We start from the raw sequence: 8,825 nt of genomic DNA on the forward strand, positions 1-8,825 counted from the left end.
AGATCTGGTGTTTTGGAGTGGGGCTTAATATATTTAGGGAGGTAGGGTCATTATTCGATTAAACCGGTGCTCCTGTGATTTCTGTAGAAATGATGAAAATCTTATCAAGAACTGCTAATGAGATTTGAATTAGATCACTGACCTAATTTTATCTCCCAAGGAACCGAAGAACACTCAAATCAAACTGTCCCTTACGTTGCTGGGGACCTCCATTAATCTAAAGCAACCCTGGAGGTCCCTGGACCTGACTTTGTGAACCACCCATGTAGATTATAATTTGAAAGATGCTCACTGGAGGATAGTTAGCCAGATACTGTATAAAAGGATGAAATAAATGGGCCAGAAATCTCATGGTGTGGTGTGGCATCACAATGGCACACAAAAAAACGAAAAGGACACAGTGACCAAGTTGGATGAATTTGGACAATGTAAACAACAACGTAAAACGCAGTGTAGCAAAGCACATTCAAGTTTTTATTGTCATGTAGCTGGCCTCAAAAACAGCCACTTGAGAGACCTTGACGTGTTTTATAATGATATGTAAAGTTGTGTATCGTCTGCATGGCAGAATATTGACATTAGATCCCCCTTTTCATTTCATTTTTAAAACAATCTGAAACACAATATCTCCAGCGGCATCATTGTGGTACAAAGCGATTGTCTATTTACATGGTAAACCTCAATTACTTTCTCATTTACACTATAAGCAATGTTTTTACATTTTTCAACTGTACATGTGTTTTGCCTACTGCAGTGTTTTCATGAAGCTATGCTTAATATAAGCAGGTTGAATGGATTTTGGTTTACAAACATTAAAATACCAGTTTATCCTGCTATGCTGAACAAAAACATTAGCTGAATTTAAGAGAAAATCTACCAACAATTAGGGCAAACATGTTCATTTTGTTTCTTGAAACACATATAACACACACGATTTATTGAGGTCAAAGCCTCTGTAACTTCTTATTATCAATTAAGAGATGAAGAATTCTTTGTTAAATAACTCAGGATTAATTCAAGCGCCCAAAAACCGAAAACAGTCTTTTGCCTGTGAACTTTGATTTGGAAATATAATATAACCTACTTAATTTGGGATTGATTCTTCCTTTAAATCACAGCATATCAAACAGCCTGCAGACATTATTTCATGGCATTCTCTCCAAACTTGCAGAGGCGCTTCCATCAGAGGGACGGAGGTGTCACAGGACTCCAGGCTAAAGGCAGTCGCCCGTGTGGTGTGGTAGTGTCATACTGAGCTGTGTCATGCACTTCTGTTGCTGTGCCGCTGTCGTACATGGGAGAGCCAGAAGAGGGCACTGTGACTGAGTGAGACAGGCTCGGGTAGTGGCTGCTGGACCCTCGAAGGAACTGGGAGCTCAGGCTGTTGTTAATCCCCCCATTCTGGGACACGGGAGTCAGGGGCGAGTTACTCACAGACCACAGGCTGGTGTACTGACTGTACAGAGACATGGACAGAAGACGTCTTACTCAGCTCTTCTTAGGGTGTTTTAGAAGTGCAACTCATGCAAAAGGTTAAAGGTGCAATGTGTAAAATCTGGGAAGAATTTCGGTTAAAACATTCAAAAAATTAAACATTTTAAACAGAATGTGAAGAGGCTACATGCACAGAATATCCCTCAAATTGATTTCTTACCCAACTCTGCCTAAAAACAAGAAATGCATAAAATGACTGTACTCATGTAGTTCTTTTTCTCCACCAATGTCTTATATACGATAGGCAAGCTTTATTTAATATTTTGTCTTTTCTTTTATCACCATAACTATAAACTTTACTGTTTATATTTTAATCGTGTTATCTGTGTCTATCTTACTTGAATATCCCAATTTTTTTTTTCTGTCTATGTCATCTTCTTTGTGGTTGTTAGATGTATGGTTATGATTTCATTTGGTGCAATAAAAAGAAACACAACACAAACCTGGAGTTGCTATCAGAGGTGGAATTGTGGGTCATGGGCATCATGCTGGAGTGTGTTGGCATCTGTAGACTGGACCAGTTATCGTGGCTTGAGAGCATCGACAGACAGGCTGGCGAGTTATCGGAGTAGCTGACTGTAACACAAGACAGAAGCACTGGGGCTTAGCATGTTCACAAGTCACGTGTGATTTCAAATATATATTTGTCAGAAATCATATTAGCACTAAACCTGTTGCTTTCCCAGTACACTTCAAGACTTCCTGTGCCCCTGATATCAGTATGACAGTTGAAGGTGTGAATATTCTCTCCATACATTCCCCGTCTGAAGCCCAACCATTTACAGCTTTGTGGCTCCACTCACACAAAAGCCAGAGGAATGCAAGACATTCTGTGCTCAGCAACATTTGTTTGCGTTTCTTGTTAATAGCCGGGGAGGAAGTGGTGTAATTCCTGGATGTGTGACGGTAAAGGCTGGAAGGGAACACTCACTGGGCGAGTTGGTCCGATGGGCGTACGGACTGGTGTAGGGGGAAGAGCGGTGGTTTCTTAGGTTGGAGTAGCGCTCACAGCCGTGGGACGGCGAGAGGGAGATGGGACTCCCAAACTGGCTGTGAGGACTGGCAGGAGGGCAGAGAGAGCCTGTGCCTGGAATAAACCAACCACCTACTGGTTCCACAGAGGAGAAGAGACATGATGAAACCATATGAGCACCACATAGCCTCCAAAACGTGACATGAAATCAGAAAAAATAACACAATACCCACATTGAGAATAAGTCGACTGCTGATTTTCAATGGCATCTTCTCTTATGTCTTTGTGATCGCTTCTGAAAAAATGTAAAAGATTGATGACATACTTTAAATAATGTTAAACTAAACTTTTACACATCTTAAAGACAAATAATATGTTGTGAAAACAATGTGGATTCTTACCTCTCTTTTGCATCTAAGAAGGCCTTGGCAAAAGGGTTATGCTTTATTTTAAGAGCAGTTATCTAAAATCCAAACATAAATGACAAAAAAAGAATTAGGATTGTGTTTTTCCGCCAATAAAAATCATAAAAGATATACAAAATGCTGTGCGTAAATGTTGTGCGTAAATTACGCACACATTGTGCGCACATAAAAGAAACATTATTGATGCTTTGGTTTAAGTAATATTATATATATAGAGTATTGCCAACCTCTTCGTTTTGGTATGCTGTTACTGCTATGAACTGTGTCTCTGGGAAAGAGTGGCTGGTGATCATCCTCCTCGGGCCTCCAACCCGGACTATATGAATGCGTGGCTCGTACTTGTGCAAGGAATTTAACATTATCTGAAGAAAACAAACAGTTCAACACGAAGATGGTTATTTAATATGCTAGATTTAGAATATTCACGTGTATTTTGTTTTGAAATTAGGGTATTTTAGAAAGAAAATGGAAAAGACTGAACTTTTTTTTCCCGAAGAAAAACAAGGAAAGTACAATATCGCGCATTCTCTCTTCTACTTACCTGACCTCCTCCGTTGAGTTTATTTGTGAGCTTGACTTTACTAAAGGAGACCGGAGCTTTCATCCAATGCGCCCCAAAGTTCGGAGAGTCCGGGTGGATGTACACGCAGCTGGGGGTTTGAGGTTCAGGTTTGCCACCAGGGACCCACTCCCCGTTCACGTATTTCCACCTGTGATTGTCCCCAGATACGAAGTCCAGCAAAAAAGAATACATGGCGTTCGGGTCCAATCCAGACACGTTCACTTTCAGCACCGGAAACATGCGCCTTGATAAAAAAAGAAGAATATTTACCCTTTATATTTCATTTGATCTGGTATTGTATACTGTGTGTTTGTACTTAAGCTCACCTGCCATTCTTTGTAACTATCATTTCATTTGTAAGATCCTTAAATTTCTGCCAAAGCTCGTTCTCATCCAGGGATAATTTCAATTCCTTCTCCGTGGGGTCACCCTTCTCGCTGCCGGCCTGCAGCTCACTCTCCACGGCACTGAGGAGGTGGTCCACCCGGCTCTGACTGGCCTTCCCGGGACATTCAGAAGCGCCTGTGGCCATCCTGTCCAGCAGCTCCAGGGCTGAATGTAATCACAGTACGTATTGAAAAAAACAAAACAAACTAGACCTCTTTCCTCTTCTTGTGTCTCCACAAAGACAAGCAGTTCTCTCAGGACGCTGGACGTCACGAACAGCCCCCAAATATATAGGAGGAAAAGAAGCTCCGTCTCGGGATGGGTGTTTGGAGCAGAGATGGTTGGCTCATCTCCTCTTTGATCTTTACGGGCTTGCCACCGATTGGCTCAGAGCAGCCATAATCATTGAGGTCCACAGGACGACAGCTTTTTGAATAACGCAGTTTAACCCACTTTATTACATCAGCCTGTCAACATTGACACTTAGATCAAAGCCACACCTGCAGAAACCAAACCCCTGTGGGCGGCTGAGCATGGTTGGTCTTTCGTCCCTGAAGTCTCGGATTTAGATCCAGTATGGTTTCTTAAACTTTTTATGAGGAATATTGCTTACTTTTATGATAAAAACTCAAAATTGCTTTATATGTTGACACATTGTTGTTACTGGCTAGTTTAGGTCACTTTCAAGAAACATGGGAGGTTTTCAGTTCTGTCTTTGTGGGTTAACATTTAGTCAATTAGGTGAAAGAAGAAGCTCTCTAAAATGAATGAATTAATACATGAATTACTCTATAAATAGACAGCAAATAGATGAAAATTACACTCAACAACCACATCCTTAACAATTGTATCACAGATTTGAAGTGTCACTTAATAGAACAAAATGCTGGCTTTATATCTGCATCATCACCAATTCTGATCACAGCTCAAACAGTTAAATGTTATTATAATAAAACTTTTATTTCAGAAAACCTACACATGTATAAGGACTACCGTTTACAGGTATATGACTCAAATGAACAGTTGACGGACATATCAAACTAATTTGATAAAGTATAAAAATATTGTTGTCTGACACTATAAAAGTAAAATAGTCATTAACCAGTGTGACATGGAATAAACACGTTTGTAATGTTAAAAAAAATATGTCAAATGTATATTTCTCATATGTGAGACAAACATTATATTGCAGACACTAAGAGATGCTATGGTGGGGATGTCTTCACTCAGATGTGTTTTCTGTATAGTTTCTCCATAGCTTGAACCCGCGGTCAATTATCTAAATATGGAACAAACAAAAAAATGACATCTTAAAACAAACAATGCAATCTTTACAAAAAAATGAAATCATTTTGAGAAATATTTATACCGTAACATGCTTTTGTCGACACACATCTTCAATGGATAAAGGATCAGGTGTTGTAGGGCAGCACACTGCTGTGTCCCAAACCAGAGTCTCAACAAATTGGTGGCTGCCAAGAAAACACCCACAAACATGCACAATGCCAAAGTGACAATCAGACTTTTGTCTCCAAAAAACAAATAAATATGATTCATGTACTGTATGTCTCCATGCACCTGGTCGAGGTCATTCTGCTCGGCTGCTGGGGACATGAAGGCCCGTCATTCCAGACACTTCTTGGCTGTTTCGGAGAGCAGAGAGGCGGCAGGTTGGTTTGGCTCGTCTTCCGTTGTGTGGAGTCAATGCCGGGAAGCATCTGTGGAAGAGCAAGGATGGAAAAAAAGTATCTCGCTGATAACTCAATTCGTGAAACACATAATTTATATCCAGACGTGTAGTACCACAGTGTCATGCCCGCAAATAACTACTGTATTCTGGTAATTTTATTCGGTGTGACCTGTTGCCATGGTGGCTTCCAAAGGAAAGACAAACAAACGTTAAAGGGAGATAGTGTGTGGCAGCTACGTGTTAGCTTCCATAGACCTCTGTGGTGTTGTGTTGTGTTGCGTTGTGGCTGGTTTGTGTTACTAACCAAATCTTGGTCGCCTCGTTCCTCCTGCCAGCTCAGCGAGTCTGTCTCCCTGTCCAGCAGTCTGGACCAGAGTTCACAGCAAGCAGAGAAAAACAAACCTCACTCAGTTTAAAGAGCAGTTGAAAGACTCCCTCAATGCGCTTCTGATCTCCTGTCGCCCCATTGGATCTGAATGTTACTAAAAACTAAACTTATAGGAAAAAAAAAAGGTTCAATTATCTATGTCAGTGCCTCATTTCCTTTATGTTTCTGCCCGTTTGCTGAGTTACCAACCTTTTAGAGCAAGCCATGTTTGCCAAACAAAGATCATGCATTCGTCTCAACCGTCTCAAGTAAATCTCCGCTTTCCTGCTCTTCTGAGGAATCTCAGGGATAATCTGTGATTGAGACAAAGTAGTAAACATGAGCGTTTCCCTCTGTGCTGGGCTACCACACAGGGTAAATAGAAGACGGCTGACGTACCAAATCAGGCATCTTGCTCTGGAAGCTCTTCATAAAGTGAGGCTGTAGGGTTGCAAATGTGGGGGCTTTCATCTGTGGGTGGCACATATTACATTTATCTATCATATCCTTGTCCATTACTCATTTTGTAGTTTAAAAAGAGAAGTCTCCTTGTATACGAGGTAACCATGGTGCAAAAGTCATAGGTGTCATAGCCAGTGTCATTTCCCACAGTCCTAGTGTCCCTTTTGGCGCCTCTCTCTCTCCCCCGCCAACACCCGTCCCAGCGCTAACTGTCACACTAGGCCACTTCCTGATGTGGGCCTGCAGCATTGTGAATTAAAGTTATTGATCTATATGGTGCTATATAGGTCCCCCAGCCTATTCATTCCTCAAAGGATAAAAAGCAGGTGCAACTCAAATACATTTGCTTTGCTTTGGGAAAGCTTAAAAGGACCATACGAGTGTTTTTCCATCTTTTAACCCATTTACTTCAAATCACTTAATGTTACTGCTAATGTTATTGTTATTTTTATAACATGTTGTGTAGTGGATTTTAAAATGCTGGCATTCTCCTTCCAGGCCACCACTGATTTCCATTTCACCCAGTTATGAAAATCAACTTTAAGACACACAAACTTGCTAAAGTTATGATGTTACTGTCAACATCTGCTTTGATTTTACTTAGTTTGGCATTGCTGCGTGGTAATGCAGTTTATCTGTGTAGATTCATTGAAAAAATGTAAAATTGTATTTTATAAGTTTCGCTGCTGATTATCATAATAAAATGAAAGGAAGTGCACATGGAAAACTTTGTGTTGTGAAAAACACATTAAAATATCCAAAGCACTTTGAAAAACAGTTGGCAGTCATATAAACTATATCATAGTAAATAGGTTAAAAGATGGTGAAACGCTGGTATTGTTAATACGTTCTCATTAATTCATCACATAAATATAGTGGATTAAGTATTTAGAGAACATGACAGTATAATGTAATATCATTCAAACAAAACAAAATATGACCTCAAAATTACCGCAGGGTTGATCACCGGCTCCCTGACGCTGTATTATAAAGTTCATATATTATGAATATCTTATATTATTCTGAGGTAAAGTAAAGTGGTGCTTGTTCCCACACATGCGTACTGTATAGGTGCCTCACAAACACTCAAAGCCTGAACCCTGGACTGACACCTTAAGGATGTCAATAGGTGAGACAGGCCTGAGATGTCAGCACGGAGCTGTGGTGAGTAATGCTCCTGGCTTTCACCGGTCTTGTCTGACCGCTGTTTGCCTTCCCCTGCTCTCCCTCCAGCCAGGCTCATACTCTGTTTGCTCAGACCCGTTTTGACACAGGGGTGAGAGAGAAATGAGTCCTTCGTGCTTGTCCGTATATGCTCATCTCAGCACCTGAGCATAACCTCCCCTCCAGTGTTACCAGTCTCTCTCCTCTTCTCTGATATCACTGTAAGGATTTGAAATAATGCTCTCTATGCCTATTGCCTCTAATTCTCTCTCACGTTTGTCTGAAGGCAAAGTGGATGCCACAGTGACTCACAATCGCCTGTCGAGGTACAAGTGGTATCACGAGACTGGACAGGCCTGGGCTAGCTGGTTAGCATGCTCATTTAAGTAGACATTTCTGCAACACAGACATCTTTGACATACAGTAACAACACTGTAACCTTTTCACATTCTGGTAATCATGTTGGTTCATTTTTTTAAACCTTTTAAACCTTTTAAACTAGAACGCTGACCAGATCTTACACACTGCACCTTTAAGTGTACTATGAAACGTACACGTGGCGGGAGAAAATAAAGGAACTGAAAAGACAATAGGTAAGATGGAAGCAAAGAGAAGGAAAATATATGATCAGGTCCTCAGTAATGTGTGTTGGTTTGAGGAGGCAGTGGGGGATCACTGCTCCAGGTGTATTTGCCTCTCACTGCCTTTGTTGAGTGACATTACACTAACCTTGGGAAACATTTGCTCAATTTCATCCTTCTCCTGGCTGCCACCGAAGATCTCCTCTGGACCAGACCCTTGCTTTAATAACCTACACATACGTACGCACGCACACGCACACACACACACTGCTGTGATGTCTGACCTGCACACAAAATGTCGGGTTGTTAATATATTCCTGATGGTGTGCTACTTCTCAAGAGTAGCCATAGTGTGGTGCAGCTCACACCCAATAACATTGCGCACTCAGGTGACAACACACTTTGTCTGCTGGGTGCAAACTGGCTCCATGGAGGACCCCTGAGCAAGGCAGCGTTTACTCACAAGACAGTGCAGCAGGTAACAGATCCATACAGACACCAGTAGCTGCACTGGAGGCAGGTGGAGGAATGAGGATGTGTACCTGTGCAGCCATATATGTACAGTGCTAGTGCTCAGATGATAGATGACACCGCAGAAGCTTGATTGTGAAAAACTCTGGTAACTCATTAAATTGTTGCCTAGCGAGATCCTACAAAATAAGAGGCAACTAGACCAGCCCTGTCTTATGTGCAAGTTCCACTCATTGAAGTCAATTTATA

The 8,825-nt window shown here is 41.3% G+C and overlaps 2 protein-coding genes across 4 annotated transcripts; both read right to left on the reverse strand.

Moving 5' to 3' along the window:
- Positions 1-1,182: 1,182 nt before the first annotated feature.
- Positions 1,183-4,045, reverse strand: tbxtb (T-box transcription factor Tb). Of its 3 annotated transcripts, none has more exons than XM_076077151.1 (8): positions 3,781-4,045; positions 3,434-3,698; positions 3,120-3,254; positions 2,869-2,930; positions 2,701-2,762; positions 2,426-2,599; positions 1,938-2,070; positions 1,183-1,456 (listed from the first exon to the last, which is right to left on the reverse strand). In XM_076077151.1, the coding sequence occupies exons 1-8, from the start codon at positions 3,984-3,986 to the stop codon at positions 1,183-1,185; spliced, it is 1,311 nt and encodes a 436-aa protein (XP_075933266.1). In that variant the 5' UTR covers positions 3,987-4,045. The 3 variants fall into 3 exon arrangements, with proteins under 3 accessions (XP_075933266.1, XP_075933265.1, XP_075933267.1); XM_076077150.1 differs by having other exon boundaries at positions 2,426-2,602; XM_076077152.1 differs by lacking the exon at positions 2,426-2,599.
- Positions 4,046-4,831: 786 nt separating this feature from the next.
- Positions 4,832-8,528, reverse strand: LOC142932600 (uncharacterized). The gene is made up of 7 exons (XM_076076530.1): positions 8,254-8,528; positions 6,298-6,369; positions 6,109-6,212; positions 5,836-5,896; positions 5,420-5,559; positions 5,211-5,313; positions 4,832-5,120 (listed from the first exon to the last, which is right to left on the reverse strand). Exons 1-7 carry the CDS (start codon positions 8,341-8,343, stop codon positions 5,064-5,066), a joined length of 627 nt encoding a protein of 208 aa, XP_075932645.1. The 5' UTR covers positions 8,344-8,528; the 3' UTR covers positions 4,832-5,063.
- Positions 8,529-8,825: the final 297 nt, after the last annotated feature.

The sequence above is a fragment of the Anarhichas minor genome, unplaced genomic scaffold, assembly GCF_050575085.1.
Source record: "Anarhichas minor isolate MPS153535 unplaced genomic scaffold, ASM5057508v1 ptg000058l, whole genome shotgun sequence".
NCBI lineage: Eukaryota > Metazoa > Chordata > Actinopteri > Perciformes > Anarhichadidae > Anarhichas > Anarhichas minor.

Bases quoted from the DNA above. Each gene is read 5' to 3' on its own strand.
- LOC142932600 (XM_076076530.1), bottom strand. From the start codon at position 8,343: ATGTGTAGGTTATTAAAGCAAGGGTCTGGTCCAGAGGAGATCTTCGGT. The intron at 6,213-6,297 runs GTACGTCAGCCG...TCTCAATCACAG, and splicing joins AGAGCAAGATGCCTGATTTG to ATTATCCCTGAGATTCCTCA. The intron at 5,314-5,419 runs GTGCATGGAGAC...TTTTCTTGGCAG, and splicing joins AGCAGAATGACCTCGACCAG to CCACCAATTTGTTGAGACTC.
- tbxtb (XM_076077150.1), bottom strand. From the start codon at position 3,986: ATGGCCACAGGCGCTTCTGAATGTCCCGGGAAGGCCAGTCAGAGCCGG. The intron at 3,699-3,780 runs GTGAGCTTAAGT...TTTTTTATCAAG, and splicing joins ATAGTTACAAAGAATGGCAG to GCGCATGTTTCCGGTGCTGA. The intron at 1,457-1,937 runs GTTTGTGTTGTG...GTCTCTGTACAG, and splicing joins ACCTCTGATAGCAACTCCAG to TCAGTACACCAGCCTGTGGT.